We start from the raw sequence: 18886 nt of genomic DNA on the forward strand, positions 1-18886 counted from the left end.
ATCTTTTTAGTAATGCCTGCTATGTATGGTCACGTGATGATTTTGATCGGAGTGTCAAGTGGTTGTTTCTGTATGGTCGGAGAAACAACTTGGCGGATGGTACGGTCAGAGTAACAGTTCATCTTGAGGGTCAGATGTACATGTTTTAATTCACTGGTCAGGTTGGTGTTTGTCAGAAATGCAATGAGCCCTATGGATTAACGTGTTGATGAGAGAATTATTCTGAGTCGGGTGGTGGTGGGAATCAGGTTTCAAGTAGGAGTCTGTGTGGGTGGGCTTCCTGTAAACAGAATGTCCCAAAGAGCCATCAGGCCTTCTCTCAAACAGGACATCCAAAAATGGTAGCTTGCCATCTTTCTCCACTTCCATGGTGAATTTGATGGAAGGGTGTCTGGAATTGATGTGGTCTAGGAAAAGGTTCAAAGCTGGGAGGCCATGTGGCCAAATGACGAAAGTGTCATCCACATATCTCTTCCACAGGGAAGGGCTGAGGGTGGATGTCTGGATGGCGTCTGATTCAAATTTCTCAATGAAAACATTGGCTATCACTGGTGATAAGAGGGAACCCATGGGGGTACCCTCATTTTGTTTGTAGAAGGTGCCATTCCAAGTAAAGTAGGTGTTGGTGAGGCAGTGCTTAACCAACGCCGGTACATCGGGGTCAAGTCCATGTTGGACCAAATCTTCGATTATTGTGATGGTATCAGGTACTGGGACCTTGGTGAAAAGAGAGACCACATCAAAGCTGACGAGGATATCGTCAAGAGACAGTACAATGTCCTTAACCATAGAGACCAATTGGGTTGAGTTAAGTACTGCTGAGCTGGTCTTGCCAGTGAAGGGAAGTTGAGTATCTGACAGAAAACGGGCCAGCTTGTATGTAGGTGAGTTGATAGTGGACACGATGGGTCGTAGTGGGGTACCTTCTTTATGGATCTTGGGAAGACCATAGAATCTGGGAGGTCTTGCAGCGGATGGTTTTAGGGAGGGACGTTTGGTTGGTTCAATTACGGAAGTTGAACTAGTGATGATCTTGTTGGTTCATCTTCTTGGTTCTTTCGGTAAAGTCACGTAGAATGAGAATAAAACAATAAAACAAAAGAAAATAAAATTCTCACGACGTTTCGGCCACAACACAAGTAGCCTTCTTCAGGTGAGGAGAGACAGGTCTGTATGGAAGACAGAGCTCGAATCGACGCCGTCATATATGGACAGCGTTTCTTAAGCTGTGTGGGCGGAGTTAAAACATGAGTCTGTACGTTACAAGCAATTACCTCCAGAGAGGGGGAGGGAGGGGGGGTGGGGCTGGGAACACAGGCAGAGAGGAATGAAAAGGAACGTGCCTGTCAAACAGTGTGGGCGGAGTCAGAACATGAGTCTGTACGTTACAAGCAATTATCTCCAGAGAGGGGGAGGGAAGGGGGAGTGGGGGGGCTGGGAACACAGGCAGAGAGGAATGAAAAGGAACGTGCCTGTCAAACAGTGTAGGCGGAGTCAGAACAAGAGTCCGATCAAACTTCGGAGAGGGGAGGGGGGCTGGGAACAAAGGCAGAGAGGAAGAAAAAGACTAAAGAAAATTAGCAGGTATAGCAAGGTACGATGTTGTGTCCTGAGCAGCTTCATGACTATGCTATAAACTGGACTACTATACAGTACAATATTATATCTTCAAATCTAAACTACATGGTATAACATCATATCATAGACAAATTCCACCTTTGAATTATACAATGCGTTACTTAACACTACCCTATACTTTAGATCATAAACTATTTGACTTGTGATATTACACTATGTATTATTATATGAACCCAACTATATACCACACTGCTGTATATTCACTATGCAATTACGATGCTATATATTGCCTTATGAGTTCTGTTAAATATTACAATGTTATACTATTAATTATTATACTACATGTTATAAACCATACCATTGATCGTGGTGTGAGAAGTATTAAGAGGCAGTGTCAGCGAAAGGGCTGTGGTCTGAAAGTCACCGTGAAATACAATCAATTAAGAACCGAAATGGTTTAAAACATCTTTCCAATGGTTACTAAGCCAGAATCCATCTTCTCGGTTGAAATTGTCTCTGTGCTTGTATATGTGAATGGCCTTATGAACGAATCTCTCATGGTAGCCGGTTGGTTTGCAAAGAACCTCCGTCTTGGAGAAGTCAATGTCATGTGAGCCCACTGAATTATAACAGTGATCTGCCACGGTAGAGGAGTTCGTTCTACCGTGTTTCAAGTCTGCTTCATGTTCGCGGATGCGGTCCGAGATATGTCGTTTGGTTTCTCCAATGTAGCTGCTACCACAGAGGCACTTTAGTTTGTAAACCCCCGGATACTGTATGTCTGGAACAGTATCTTTTACAGATGGAACCAGATCACAGTCTCGTCCCTTCACCTGATGAAGGTGGAATAGTCCTGAAGACGGAAGCTTGTGTTGCCTCCGAAACGTCGTGATTTAATTATTTTATTTTGTTTTATTTTATCTACGTGACTTTACCGAATAAAACCAAAGAGTATGAATCCTTGCAGTCACGAAAGCTTCAAATCTAGAATTAATAACCTCTACGAGGAGGATTTTCACCTATCTGTTAGAACTTTTAACAGACGAGATAAGAAGTCACAGCTCATCGAGACGCTGACCTTCTTCAAAAGATGCCGCGACAACAAGGTAATACCCATCGCTTTCACACTCACATCTGCTGCTGTATCTTAACCGAACTCTAAACAGATTCTGCTTAAGGCTAGCCTAGCTTTAATCTCAGAGAGGATAGGGTTACTCCGATTTGAACTCGATAGTTTAGACAGGACTCTCCTACAATCTCATTTAATGTTAACACAAAAAATGTCACCTTCTGATTGGAACCACGTTAACAACATGACTGCTGCCTCTGCTGATTCACTGTCAGTCAAATGCAAAGCTAACCTGATCTCTAAATTCAACCACCTATCAACGGATAACCCAGGACCACATATCACAAAACTAGACATTAACAAAATCGTTATTAATCAGAGTAGCACCCCGATTTCGGACAATCTGAAAACAGTACTGGCTAAAGGACTAAATTTTGCTGTCACCCCAAAACATATACCAGTAGAGGATATCATCTCTCAGGTCGATGTAGCCCTCAAAATCATAGGATACATCCAAGCGGACGTTGCGAGAGCTGAAATAGCCACTATTCTTAAGAATGCTAAGAAACCCATTAGCAACATTAGCAAAAATGAACGCTCTGAACTCGCGAATTTAAAAAAGAGAGATGATATAGTCATCCTCTCGGCTGACAAAGGCAATGCCACTGTAATTATGGATAAAAACTCATACAACAACAAAATTCAGGACCTACTCAATGATGGGAGTTACTCAAAAATTAAAAATGACCCGACTAACAGCCTAACGATAAAAACCCAACAAGATCATCACTAGTTCAACTTCCCTAATTGAACCAACCAAACGTCCCTCTCTAAAACCCTCTGCTGCAATACCTCCCAGATTCTATGGTCTTCCCAAGATCCATAAAGAAGGTACCCCACTACGACCCATCGTGTCCACTATCAACTCACCTACATACAAGCTGGCCTGTTTTCTGTCAGATAATCTGCTTCCCTTCACTGGCAAGACCAGCTCAGCAGTACGCAACTCAACCCAATTGGTCTCTATGGTTAAGGACATTGTACTGTCTCCTGACGATATACTCGTCAGCTTTGATGTGGTCTCTCTGTTCACCAAGGTCCCAGTACCTGATACCATCACAATAATCGAAGGTTTGGTCCAACATGGACTTGACCCCGATGTACTGGCGTTGGTTAAGCACTGCCTCACCAACACCTACTTTACTTGGAATGGCACCTTCTACAAACAAAATGAGGGTACCCCCATGGGTTCCCTCTTATCACCAGTGATAGCCAATGTTTTCATTGAGAAATGTGAATCAGACACCATCCAGACATCCACCCTCAGCCCTTCCCTGTGGAAGAGACATGTGGATGACACTTTCGTCATTTGGCCACATGGCCTCCCAGCTTTGAACCTTTTCCTAGACCACATCAATTCCAGACACCCTTCCATCAAATTCACCAAGGAAGTGGAGAAAGATGGCAATCTACCATTCTTGGATGTCCTGTTTGAGAGAAGGCCTGATGGCTCTTTGGGACATTCTGTTTACAGGAAGCCCACCCACACAGACTCCTACTTGAAACCTGATTCCCACCACCACCCGACTCAGAATAATTATCTCATCAAAACGTTAATCCATAGGGCTCATTGCATTTCTGACAAACACCAACCTGACCAGTGAATTAAAATATGTACATCTGGCCCTCAAGATGAACGGTTACTCTGACCGTACCATCCGCCAGGCTGTTTCACCCACCATACAGAAACAACCACTTGACACTCCGATCAAAATCATCACGTTACCATACATAGCAGGCGTTACTAAAAATATTTCCAAAATTCTAAACAAACACAAGATCCAGGTCCGGTTCAACACAGTGCACAAAATCCGTGATCTGATCCCGTCAGTAAAGGATGTTATTCCTGACTTACAGTACCCCGGTGTTTACAAATTGAGTTGTACCTGCGGGGACTGCTATATCGGGGAGACGAAGCGACATATCTCTGACCGATTTCGCGAGCACAAATCAGATTTGAAACACGGCAGAACGAAGTCTTCTGCCGTGGCTGATCATTGTTACAATGCTGTGGGTGATCATATTGTTTTCTCCGATACCAAGGTGCTCTGCAAACCTACCGGTTATTATCAGAGATTTGTCCACGAGGCCATCCAGATTTACAAACACAGACACAACTTCAACCGAGAGGATGGTTTCAAATTGAGCAATCACTGGAAAGATGTTATAAATCTAGTCAAACGTTAGCTGCCTTTCAATTTTTTGTGCAGCCATTGCCTTTTCTCAGTGGTTGTATATCAAACTTTAGCTACCTTATAATTGAACAGCCGTTTGCCGCCGCTTTAAAAAAATGCAGCATGTCTCTTCCTCCCCCCGACTCCCCACGCAGCATAAAAGGTGGGTTTTACCCACTCTCGTGCAGTGCGAAGTGGTTGTTACCCGCAGCAGTCTATCAAAAGGCTGCTTAACCCAGCCCTCCCACCCACCCACGCCCCCTTATTGACTCCTCCTCCCTCCCTTAACCTGTATATAATCCCGGTCGTCTCTGAACTGTGCTCCTGACACAGATATTCTGCGTTGACTATTCCACCTGAAGACGGAAGCTTGTGTTGCCTCCGAAACGTCGTGATTTAATTGTTTTCTTTTAAATTTTGATTTAAAGCTTTCGTGACTGCAGTAACTCATATTCTTAGTTCTTTCAGTAAAGTCACGTTGAAGGGAAGAATATGTTTTCTTTTATTTTGTTTTATTTTATCTACGTGACTTTACCAAATAAAACCAAAGAGTATCACACACATCACCAGACACTGCAGCGTCCATTGACGCCACAGCCCAATAATGACCCTCTACAGGGTCATCATCACCGGCCCAACCGTGTGGCATCTGACAGGCACGCAGAGACCGTGTGCACCACTGTTTATTTGCCAGGGAGTGGAATCGCACCGCCACAGTATAGGGAGAACATCAACACGGCGCCACCTTCACCGCACGCCGTGGTCTGAATAGGGCGAAAAGAAGCACCGCGCCCAATCTACCGGCGCACCGGGATTTAACCACAAGCAGCATCACACTCGAGTCTCAGAGTCATGAGTACTAGGATCACGGACTCCCTCACTCAGCAGGAACTCGGAGCTTGCCAGGGAGTGGACCCGGTAGACGGCCACACAGCCACCTCCGCAGCCATCTCCCTGCCTTCGGAACATTACTCCAACTTGCATCAGGAATTGCGATCAAATTTGTTAAATCAAATTTTTAAACATTCATGTGAGCTGCCTCCTTTTTGAGTTTGATGATTCAGCAATGGCTTGAGGTTGTAGATGTTTGTTCTTGTAAAGCAGAGGTTCTTAACCTTTACTGCAGCCTTGCACCCCTTTGGTTCTCAATCGTAAAACAATTAATGTTAATACAGAGGTTTAATGAAACAAAGTAGTTGTACTTACGTACCCATACTTAATTTGTGTTTCCATGATTTACCTTCTAAAGAAATCTGCCCATGTCTCACACCTGGGGTACGTGCATGCACCCCAGGTGAACCACTGTTGTAAAGTGCCCTGGGATGCCCTGCACTCACAGCTCTGTATATAAACAAATGGTTTGTTTAATTTCACATCAATTATGGTATTTTATGCGACCAGTCAGTCGAGTCCCTTCAATGTGCACGTCTCGCCCAGCACGTGCTGTGCCAAGAGCTGTCCTCTGTCTGCATGGTGTCAGTCATCCAACATATTTTAGAACTCAGATGGTTGTTTTTCATGCACTGATTGGTGAACGAGCTGAGACCATAACCTTGTTACACTTAAGAACCCGGTTTCATGAAGGGCGACTGGAACCCGAATTTGAGCCCAGGGTTTGATTCTCTAAGCAGCGACGTCAGCCGGGCCCACACCTGGCTCTCAGCGGAGATGAATGGGGCTCCCTTCGTATGGCTGGCAAGGGTTGTTTGAAATAAATAACGGTTGAGATTTGGTAAAAATGCCGTCGTTATTCCACCATCTTCACGGCCTGACTACAGCACTCCTCGAGCCACGAGGAGGCCGTGTTCCCGAAGGTCCATGTCATGAAAATACGAGGGTTAAATTACTTTTAATTACTACAAGTCTAGTTCCTTCTCCCAGAAAGATACAACCCAAAGCACATGGCCATCATTTTGTAGCTACACACCTATGCCGTGTGTACCCCCCACAGTCTTGAAGCTTCGTTGGTGAGAAAAATATAAGAATTTTACATCAGCCAAGTGTTTAATTAGGGAACATGAGACATCAATGTGCAGCGACTCCTGTTGAATGTATTACTGCAGAGATATCACAGAGTGTTGTCATGAGAAAGCTGCCCATGCTCTCACAGTGACAATAACAATTCCCTTCGTTCAACCAGGGAAGTCCAAATCTCATGGCTCAACCATGCTCGGCTTTTGTGATCGGACGTGATTTGGTCGTATTATAGTCTTTACTTTCCATTTGAACTGTTCACGCTCCAGTGGGACACGGCCTGGGTGGGAAGCTAATGGATGAGGAACCGTGTGATTATGGGATGGCGTCTTCCTCTAAGGACAAGGAATCTACAAGATCACAAATGCTGGACCGCAGTTAAACACGAGCGTGCAAAAGTCATCGTGGGATAAACTGCGTCATTATTGATGCTTAGAAAACAATAATTTAAAAACACATCTGTGTAAATACTAACATTGGCATTAAAAATCCAGCTTAAAACACACATCATGTATGCACACATACACACGCGTGCAGGGGAACCTGCCTACAGATCTACGCAACAATGTCACACTCGTAGGCTATATATAAACACGACGCGATGGGATTCTTTGTAAATATTTGTACTCAAAACGCATTTTTACCATTAACCTTGATTCGGATGACACCAGGGACCCGATGCCACCGCCGACGCGCGTTTGTGCTTTTAAAAAATTCCCCCGATTCGGCAGCCGCACCAGACCGACCGAGCCACAGGGCCTGGTTGCCACCTCTCCTTTCTCGTCTCTCCACGTCCTCACACCGTGGATCACGGTTAAACCCGTATGCACCAGCCTGAGAGACTGCACAGGGGGTGCGAGTCAGGTGCTTCCCTTTGTACGGGAAGGAGAGCTTAGCATAGTTGGTATAATCATCGCAGGGAAATTAATGCGCTATGGCAATAACTTAATAAATCGGCAAAATAGACCAAAATTTGTTAATAAAAATAACATGATTTACCCAGGAGAGCCTTGCCGAGACTAGACTATTTAAAGAGGATCCTGCATTATCGACAACACTCATACTGGTGAGCACATTGGAGAACTCAGATCGCAGTGTGCCACATCTCAGTACAACCAGTGTACACAACAGTCGACAGCTTACTTGCTGTACTGCCATCTCTCACATACATGGAGACAGAATAGAGAATGTGGGCTCTGGGCGAGGGCACGAGGAGTAGATTCACAGCACTATTTCAAACAAAATTACAAGTGGAAAACATTTAAAACTGTGAATAAAAACGTACAACTATACAAACCAACACAGGACACCGAGAGGTATATTATGCTAATTACTGGAGTCAAATTGCCCGTGTTGTTGGGTGGTCACTGTGTTTAAAGCGAGCGAACGCGGCTCTTGAGCTCGGCTACACTCTGGGCCGAAGTTGCACCTGGCACGTAACACCGGCCTCGGCGCAAGCCGGCTGTCAGTGCGACTTCAGAGAGCAGACACCGCGAGCTCGGCTCAGCACAGGCTGCATGACACCAAGCGCGCAAAGCAGCAGAGGTGCGGGCTCAGCATGACAGTGATTATAATCACTGACGACAAACCCCAGCGCAACAGAAAACATACTGCACAACTACTTTTTGTTTAGTTGGTTGTCCATCCCCGCACCTCTGAGTTACGTGGTTGGCAACGTAAGTGTGAAAGAAGTTCAATATACAAATATACATTGCAGGCTGGAAATAACGAGATTTGACAGCACAGAGGTGTGCAGCATCACGTAGACAAAAGCTCTCAGCCCTATACAGACCACCAGCTCAAAATAACTGAATGTGGCGATATTGTCATATAAGCAACCAAATCAGACTGCTTCTTGTTGGGATGGCCCCTTGAGCACCTCCGGTTAGCACGGTTGGCAACGTACAGTGCGAAAGAAGTTCAACATACATACAGTTTAAAACATAGGCTTTTACACTATTAGACCTCCTTTGCCAGTAGCAAGATATAGTAATAGGTTTTTACCCTTTTATCTAGCACCAAAACTGACACCTTTATACAAGGGATCATGTTTGCAATAACCACAACACAAGCAGTCAAAATGCAAACAAAAAGAGACAACTCTGATAATGATATGCACTGTCCTTGAAATTGATTGGTCCACACCCGAGACGGCTTTTCTTAGAGCCTAGTCTCCACTGGTGTTGGACCAGATGACGCCAAAAGGCCTTTTGGCGTCATCTGGTCCAACACCAGTGCCTAGCCTCTAGGCTAGGCACTGGTGTTGGACCAGCCTCTAAGAAAAGCCGTCTCGGGTGTGGACCAATCAATTTCAAGGACAGTGCATATCAATATCAGAGTTGTCTCTTTTTGATTGCATTTTGACTGCTTGTGTTGTGGTTATTGCAAACATCATCCCTTGTATAGAGGTGTCAGTATTGGTGCTAGATAAGAGGGTTAAAACCTATTACTATAACATAGGCTTTCACGACAAATATTATCCATAAGAGGTTTTTGGGTTAAATCGCATTGTGTTGTTAACCCTAACAACACCCGACAGAGCCAATTAGTGAGGTTTGTCACGTAAAGAAAACACGCCAATTCGTTACGAGTACAGCACACCCGTGTGTTCGGTTGGATATCCATTGTAATTTACATGCATACATTAACCCTCCCCACCCCTTCTGGCCTTCGTACCTGATTGGCTCACAAGTGACAGCCTATTTATCCCTCTATTTAAGACCGAAACAGGAGGATTTCTCCACAACTCTGGCTGTCGCCTGATCATGCTATTTGTAATTACTGGCAGAATGTCGTACTCGAATTGCAAAATGTTGTGGGTTTATTCTCCAACAGACCGGTGTGTCCTGTACTAGTAACCAATCGGCATGTTTTGTTTACGTGACAAACCTTACTAATTGGTTGTCGGGTGGTGGCGGTTTTAACGACACATTTATATATACGTGATCTATCCCAAAAACCTCTATTATGGATATATACATACATCCATAAGAGGTTTTTTGGGTTATACCGTGTAAATGTGTCGTTAAAACCTCCCACAACCCGACACAGCCAACTAGTAAGGGTTGTTACATAAAAAGAACATGCCAATTCGTCACTAGTACAGCACATCGGTGTGTTGGAGCCAAGCCACAACATTTACAATCTGAGTACGACATTTCGCCAGTAATTACAACCAGCTTCATCAGGCGACAGCCAGATTTGTGGAGAAGTCTGTTTCGTTCCTTATATAGAGGCGTAGATGTGTTGACCACGCTTCTGCACTCTTGCGCCACGTGGGGAGGGCGGGGGATTACTGAGGCAACGTACATTATGCGAGCCCTTTGAACTTGTCCTTCCTGTCTATTGTGTATTAAATAGCCGTACTAACGGTAATCCCTATGGAAGTATGCTGCCCTTTGTAGCCATGCCTTTGAAAAATGTATTGATGATTCGCTTCCATGCAGCACTAAGCGATCTAACCCGAAAAAAACACTCTATAATGGATATTGGTCACAAAAGCCTACGTGTTATACATTCATCCACTTACTCTAAACTGTGAGTTGGCCGTCAAAATGACAAATTGGCCACGCATTCACTTTTGAGCTCGACGTCTAAATAGGGATGAGAGATTTTGTATGTGATCTGCGCATCTGTGTTAAATCTACTGGAATAGCATTGTGAGACGGCAAGTAGAACACAAAGATTAGAGAACACACTCAAGTTAATGACATCATATTGAGGGTTAAGAGAAGCAGGCGTGGGCGGTACGCGCCACGGCAAGAAGGGACGGTGGCCGATGATTGATACTAATGACGGAGTGGCAGCCAAGAGAGGGAAGGCGCCTTAGGAGAGGACGTCTACCACGGAAATGGAGCATTAATTCAGCTCATGTGCAGGTGGTGGCTGGATTGTTACATCGCAGGACCATGATAAATAGAAATGGTTTTGAAAGGCCTTCATCCAGCAGTGGATCGATCACGGCTCTTGATGATCAGGGAAGTAGCACAGAGCTGATGCAGAGTGGCATCGCTGGGCAGTGACAACTCAATTATCTCTGTAGGAGGAACAACTCGGTTTATTCCAATGAAAGTCTATTCATATAAATTAATATCATTTTCATAAAAGGAATACTATTTCTTAAACAGCAACTGCTGGCAACATTTACTGTGATTAATGCTGTTTTTACAGTCGTGTCCTGATTAGAATGAGATTGTTGGACGGAATCCATCATGTACAACTTATTGGAAATATACTAATTCACTGCTTCCCAAACACATTTTACAGATTATGAAACACCTAGAAATGTAGAGTGCGTTGTTTGGAAGGACATAGACATTTCCATTCTTTCAATCAATTTTCCAAACAACTTTTGATTGAAAAAATGACGAGTTGAAACCGTGAGGAATGAGCCGAGCCTGGTTCCTGCATCACTCAAAGCCGCTGGGCGGCGCCATCTGGGTCCCGACGTCTCAAACCCCCTTGGCACCAAACCCACACTGGCACCACGGTTGCGAGGTCCTCGTACGCAAACTAAACAAGGCGTGTCCAGGGCCGGCTGTGGACGCTTCTCCCACTGCTCCTGTAATCCTCAGCGGGCTGCCTTAGTTTGGCCGAGTCAAGGATGAGAACGCCGAATCCTAGGATTCCTACGCCCCAAGTTGTCGAGGTCCAGACCACTCGTCACGCCGCATGGCTATGGCGCACCACCATTTGAGGTCTCTCTCCAACAGGTGCAGAACACGAATAATTAAGAATAATAACATAGACCATCCTGCGTCAAAGTACAGCAAGCAGGTTGCCACTTAGAGCGATCCAATACCCCACTTGTCGCAGTCTTGTGTCACCACCACTCAGACCGCTTTCCATGTGACACCAGAAGATGCAAATTGCATCTGCGCTGTTTACTTCCAGCCTCATAAGCGGTCATCCTCTCCTTTGTTATTTTCTGGGACCCGCATGAAGGCCCTCATCCAGCATTGGTGCGTGGATAAAGCGACTTCGCTGCGGCCTCCTCACCGATGCGGTGGACGTGGCCCCACCAACTTAAGCTGCATTATTTCATGAGCGATCTAACTCTCGGTCAACAGACATCGTTTGTTCTAAGGTCCTTTCAGGTTTATGAATATTGCTGTTTATGAGTGTCAGCAGCAGCTATGGCTGTAATTACTCTTGCACTCATCCCGGTCTGTGATCGTCAGCAGTCACTCTAGTGATGTCACTGTGGCCTCGCGCTCTTTACAATATTCCACTGGAGTTTCAGTACTCGAGTGCCCATAAACGCAACTTTAACTGATTATTTCATAAACAACGCTTCAAGCTTGTGTGGAACAGTACGGGACAAGCAGAATAAGTGTATCTATTAGAGAAGCGCTTTTTATCGTTTGGGGTTGTAGCTTTCTTTCAGGTTTGGTCGCAACCAGGAGAAACTCAATTGGTTGCTTCCAAAATCATGCACTGTAGAGACTATGGAACTGATGCGTGTATCACTGAGATCACCGCAGTTGTTACTACTGCTACACAGAAATTAGTGGAGTTGGCTACGGCCATAAGACAACTGGAGCCAAACAAGAGCACCCAAACTAGCCACAGTTTCTGTATCGGGAGGAGGGTCCTCTCTTGGCTGAGTCGGGGTTCCGATGGGGTGGAGGGGATGCTACACTGGCTGCTGATTGGAGCGACTGGTGACAAATTCGCGTGCATCATAGAGAAACCCGAGTCAGTGTAAGTCGTCAAATCCTCACGCCGCCCATGACGTCCAAAGCATAGCCCCTTGGGTCATGACATTACCAAAGTAAAACATGAATCAAGGGCAACACAGGGGCGCACGGTGACATGACTAACGAGGCTAATGGCGCTTTAGATGTAAAATTCCATCACAAAGACTTGGAGAGTATTCCATCACATCTTGTGTGTGGTTACCATTGGTTGCTGCAAATGAGCGTCCATTGTTTAGACTTAACGGAAGGCCTATTGAGTACAAAAGTGCACAAATCTCATCTCAGCAGCCGATATCTGCTGTTCGCATTCTGAAACGTTTTAAACACGCATTTGTGCATCTGCACAGGTTCAAATCCTTAAAACAACTTCTATTTTACACGCATATCAGCCCAGGCCGTGTGTGCCCACTCGCATGTGCGAGGGAGTTTCTCAGAGGCCAAACTCGTCACAGTGGCCAAACTCGTCACAGTGGCCACCGAGATTCTAACTTCCGAGTTCAACCACACCGGGCAAGGACAACTCAGCCGCCATCCCCCACCCCGCAAATCTTGCCGAGTGCTCTGACCCTCGGAATTAAATACCCATAATGCGAAGTGGTGTGCACAGGTTTAACGCGCCACAGATCATGGTGATACTTTGCACAGATGAGCGATTCTGTCCGGCACCGACGACACGAATTCTGTACGGCAGCACCATGCATGTGGGCAGTGAGACAGCTCCCACATTAGAGAGCTCAATAAGTGCCTAACTCACAAACAGCACCACTTCTAGTCCCACTACGTTTCTGTTTCCTGTTCAGTGTTAATATAGACGTGGGTGCTATTTATTGGTGTGTGGGTACAAGTCGGTACGTGTGTGCGAGTGCTTGTACGCACAAGTGTGCGTGTGTCCACCTAGGAGTGTCTACTCATAGGCGTGTATGTGCGTATGTATAGTTGTGCGTATTTGCATAGGTTTGTGTATATGAAGGTATGTGAATGCACGGGTGTACGTGCAGGTGTATGCACGTGTGGAGCGGTAGTATGTGTATGTACGTTGAACTTCTTCGCACCATACGTGGCCAACCGTACTAATCGGAGTGCAGCAGTTAGCGTGCTGTGCTACGAACCCGGCGACGGGAATTCGATTCCTGCTCAGGGGTAACATCTGTGATGATTATCTGAACCAGTCCTGTGCCTCCCCTAAATCTACTCAGCCACGGTGTGTAAACATCACCACTCGGGAAATAAAGGCGGCCGGGCGTGGTACTGGCCACCCATCGCCTCGTGTGCCTGTGCTGGCCCTCATAGATGCTCGCTCACAGCATTTGCCCAAACAGTCTGTAAAGGCTATACAGGGGATCTTTGTCTTTGTACTAAGGTGTATAAACACACTTCGGAGTGTATGGATAATTGTGGCGAGTGCGGGGTTCAGTCAGTGTGTTCAAGGCTGCAAGGGTGTGCATGGGTAAGGTGTCTGTGTGTACAGCGGTGTGCAGACCTTGTTTACGGGGGGCTTGCCTACACAATCGGTGCAAGGTTACGCATGTGAATAAAAGCTGCCGATGTGCAGAACTATGCGTAAGATGTGCGCACACGGGTGACAAGCTCCACAAGTGGGAAGAGTGCACGCACGGATGTGAATATGCAGATGCGTGTGTGCAGAGATTTCATTATCACTATGCAGTGAATTATGCGAGACCCAGGGAGCCCGCATATCTCTGAACTTGTGTGGATACGTATGTGCATGCATGCATACTGGTGTGTGCGCATGTTTCAGCATACATTTGTCCAATGCGTGTTTGCCAGTCTGCATGTATACACATGTACATGCAGACATGTGTGAATGTGATTTGTACATGGAATAACATATGTGTGGATGCATGTATGTATGTGCCCAATGTGGGGAGCAGTCGTGTAGCGGTTTGCGCGCTGCACTACGAACCCAGCAACCCGAGTTCGATTCCGGGCCAACATCAGTAACTATTATCTGAACCAGTTCTGGGCCTCCCCTAGGTCAAATGAGTACTTGGTGCAATGTTAAAATATCACCACTAGGGAGACAAAGGTGACGATGCATGGTAATAGCCACCCAAAAACTCGTGTGCCACGCCGGCTCGCTAACAGCCCTTGCCTCAACAGTCTGTTGAGGCTAAAATGGGAGATCTTTGTCTTTGTGTGTGTCTGTCACAGTGAGTGTGTATGTCAGTGAGAATGCCCATCTGTGTTCTTAGTTCTGGTGGTGAATGTATGAGTGTGTGCGCCGAGTGCTGTGCAGGCTGCGGTACAGTGGGTACTGCGGCTGCTGCAGTGACTGCTGCAGCTGTTGTGGCTGCTGCTGCTGGTGATGATGGTGGTGATGGTGCTGCTGGTGGTGGTGATGGTGCTGCTGGTGTGAATGGTGGTGGTGGTGGTGCGGCTGGCTCTGGGGCAGCCACACGCTGTCGCTCTCCGCTGGGAGGGGCTGCTCTCCGGGGTGCTCGGCGGGGCCCGACAGAGACCCCCGCCGGGAGCCTGCCCCTTCAGGGGGCGGCAGCAGCACGTGGTTGTGCATCAGATCAGTCGCTTGCCAGGCTATGGCACGCACAGGGAGGAGGGGGGCATGGGGAGGAGGGCACATGGAGGAGGGTGGAAGGTGAAGGAAGTGGGAGCAGGGAAAAGGGGAAGGGTGGAGGGGGGAGTGAGGAGGGAGGAGAATAAGTAGGAGGAAGGCATGGGAAGGAGGAGGGCACAGAGAAGAAGGTAGGGCGGGAGGAGGCAGGGGGAGGGCATGGGGAGGAGCAGGGCACGGTGGAAGATAAGAAATTAGGGGAATTATGTGAGGGAGGGAGCAGAGGGAGATGGCGTTGGAAGCTCCGAATGAGGTCGAAGATGACATCACAAGGGATATGTTTGCGAGGGAAGGAACGGGCGAGGAACCATCACAAACAGCAGCAGCCAAGACAGAGAGATGAGGCAGCACAGCGGAATAAATTGGATGTGCGGATACAGCGATAACAGAGACAACACCGAAAAGCAGTTAATGAACACGTGGGGCATGATTAGAAAGCAGCAGGAAGGAGATTTGGAATAAGCAGTTATGTTTCAGAATAAGCAAAGCCCGTTGAAATTGCAATGTAAAGATGTGGAGTGCATGTTAAAGAGTGAGGGTTGTCAAGGAGAGGTGTGAGTTTGTGGTGGAGGCAATGATGAATCCAGTGCGAGGGTGCATGTTGTGAATGCAGCAGAGGGGAAGTGGGGGCAGTTTAAGCACAAGAGTCAGTTTTCCAACAGCCAGAAAGAGGTGCCAGCGAGGTGCCAGTGAGCGAGGTGCCAGCGAAGTGCCAGCGAGGTGCGAGCGAGGTGCCAGCGAGGTGCCAGCGAGGTGCGAGCGAGGTGCCAGCGAGGTGCGAGCGAGGTGCCAGCGAGGTGCCAGCGAGGTGCGAGCGAGGTGCGAGCGAGCGAGGTGCGAGCGAGGTGCGAGCGAGGTGCCAGCGAGGTGGGAGGGAGGAGCGAGCGAGGTGGGAGGGAGGAGCGAGCGAGGTGCCAGCGAGGTGCCAGCGAGGTGGGAGTGAGGTGCCAGCGAGGTGCCAGCGAGGTGCCAGCGAGCGAGGTGCCAGCGAGGTGGGAGGGAGCGAGCGAGGTGCGAGCGAGGTGCGAGCGAGGTGCGAGCGAGGTGCCAGCGAGCGAGGTGCGAGCGAGGTACCAGAGAGGTGCGAGCGAGGTGGGAGGGAGGAGCGAGCGAGGTGCCAGCGAGGTGGGAGGGAGGAGCGAGCGAGGTGCGAGCGAGGTGCCAGCGAGGTGGGAGGGAGGTGCGAGCGAGGTGCAAGCGAGGTGCCAGCGAGGTGCCAGCGAGGTGGGAGGGAGGAGCGAGCGAGGTGCCAGCGAGCGAGGTGGGAGGGAGAAGCGAGGGAGGAGCGAGCGAGGTGCCAGCGAGCAAGAGAAGCATGGTCATGCGATGGTTCCATGCAATGAGAGAAAACAAGCGACACAGAGCCACAATGATGCAAAACGGCAACAAAACACAAAAACAGTTTATACAATTGTGTCAAACGGAATTAATAAACATAATCACACAAAATGCAAATGTTTATATTAATAAAACGTAAGTGTTAATCAATTAAGATTATCATGGATATTAAATAAAGGATCATGAAATAATGCACAGTTATGCAATGTTATGTTTAAAATGATGACAGATAACGAACATGTATGTCAAATTGATTATTGCAACGTGATTATAATAAATGGTGATGATTTGAACAATGACAACAAATTATTTTGTGTGGAAATGTATGGATTAAGACCGACATTTATGAGTGATTCAAGTGAAAATGGGAATAAAAATGTTGATCAAGACACACGGAGATCGTTGCAAACAGCAAGGGGAGTGCAGCGCGCGATAACGGTGCAGTTAGCAGCGGGGAGAGGACACGGAGACGACAGATGGTGACACGGACACAGCACGGGGAGGGGACACGGAGATGGTGGCACGGGAAGGTGAGACGCAGACAGTGGCATGGGGAGGGGACACGACAATGGTGGCATGGGGAGGAGAGGAGACAGAGATGTGGCAAAGGGAGGAGAAGAGAGAGACCGATCGTTAGTTTAGGTGCAACAGCAGCAGCAGCACCAGGCAAGATTAGACAGGCGTCACGGAACACAAGCTACGCAACCACAATACGAGACACACAACACCAGAGACAACAAAAACAAGAGATACACAACTAAATACACGAGACAGCGACAACGGCAAATAAACGTGCTACACAACAACATGGAACACGTCACCTGAGGACACATCACAAATGTATAAAACCTTACACGAGACAAACACTATGGGGAGACACACCGTGAGACATCACAAACACAAAACAAACACAACCTGACATCAACAGAACACAAGTCATACGTGACACAACCCACAAAAACGAGACAAGCACAACGAGACAGCTCAAGACACACAATATTAAACTAGGACAAATATGACGTGAACACACGGAGAACACAAATGCAAGACAAATACAAACACATGACAAACTGAACACAACAGATACAAGAAAACAAACACGAGACAGCAAACACGAGTTGCGTTAGCGTTAGGGGTGAGCATGAGGAGTCCGAGTGCAAAAGCGGCAGCAGCATCATGAGTCTGTGATGCGAGAGACAGACGCAGGTGAGAAGCAGCAACCACAGACTCAAGTAGAGGGCATCATTCTCTCAGCCACTCCTCCTCATAACTTCAGTCACCCTCTCAGTAACTCAATCTCTCAGTCTCTCATGCTCTCACCTTCTCGTTCTCCGGACACCAGCAAATGTCGTTGACACCGAGATTCACTTCTATGTAACTGTGCAGTAAAAATCTAAATCTCACGGCCCAATCTGTGACTGGCCTGAAGCCATTTGACTCGCCGCCCAGGACAATGCGGTTTCACCACACGTTGCTGTTCCCCAGGTGGAACGGCGCCGTGAGTCCGATGGGTTTCATTCTCACGTGTTTCATTGTCGAGTACCGGTGTGGTCACAGTTCAGTGACAAGCTGCATGCTTTGGGCGTTCACCACGTGCGTATGCCGCGTCATGTGACCATGCGAGGTTAGGCACTGTGAGAACGCGAAGCTCACAGTCACTGCCTGACACTTTACAGCTCTGTTACAACAACACTATCTCGTTTTCAAGACCAGGATGGGCTCGAAAAAAATTGTTCCTAATGAGTTCCAGACCAGAGCTCCCAGACCCAAGTCCCACCCATCCACCCCAAGCAGTCTGGATGATAGTCGCAGAAGGGATAGGACAGCTTCTAAACGTGAGATTCCAAATTTACTTGGTCAATGGAAGTTTCACGGCCTACAAAACATACATTCTCAACGAATTTATTATTGGGAAATAAACAATCACACAAAAAAGTTAACGGCGTGTTTGAAAATGCAAGGATTTAAACGCGAATCCACCGAAGAGATCTGCAGCACAAAACCCTGCGAATGCTGGAGGCTCCGAGCCACCCACAGTCGAGCGAGCAGCAAGGGAACAGTGAGGGAGCAACGAGCGTGCGACACACTGAAGCTGTACAGCCGGAGCTTCAAGCGACACCACCGCAGGCTGCATGAGCAGTAGCTGCGCAGCGTGGCGAGTGACAGAGCCCCCAGAAGCGATCGAGCCAGTGACCAAGGAGCCCCAGAGAGAACCATCAGAGCTGGGGTGGGGAACCATTCCCCCTGAGGGCCCAATATTGCAGTCAAATACCCCTGGGGGCTACCACACATTGCATGCGGGTCATTGTGTGTTCGCTATGTATGCATTTATTGACATCCAGGACACCCTTGCAAATGAGACGTTCCATTTCAAAGCATTATTCAGGTAATATATTTATGATAT

The 18886-nt window shown here is 47.3% G+C and overlaps 1 protein-coding gene across 9 annotated transcripts in view; it reads right to left on the reverse strand.

The window, feature by feature from the left end:
- The window catches only part of LOC116956282 (rho guanine nucleotide exchange factor 7-like), a 90636-nt gene that overhangs the window by 14918 nt on the left and 56832 nt on the right, over nucleotides 1–18886 (reverse strand). For 5 of the 9 annotated variants that reach the window (XM_032977751.2, XM_032977752.2, XM_032977750.2 and 2 more), the window contains one exon: nucleotides 5549–15107. The exons of the other annotated variants lie outside the window; for them this stretch is intronic. In XM_032977751.2, the coding sequence (XP_032833642.2) occupies nucleotides 14764–15107 (344 nt within the window). In that variant the 3' untranslated portion in view covers nucleotides 5549–14763. Of the gene's footprint in view, nucleotides 1–5548; nucleotides 15108–18886 lie in introns of those variants that run through there. 9 annotated transcript variants of the gene reach the window in all.

The sequence above is a fragment of the Petromyzon marinus genome, chromosome 64 (genome assembly GCF_048934315.1).
Source record: "Petromyzon marinus isolate PM22_M1 ecotype Great Lakes invasive population chromosome 64, UKy_Petmar_22M1.pri1.0, whole genome shotgun sequence".
Taxonomy (NCBI): domain Eukaryota; kingdom Metazoa; phylum Chordata; class Hyperoartia; order Petromyzontiformes; family Petromyzontidae; genus Petromyzon; species Petromyzon marinus.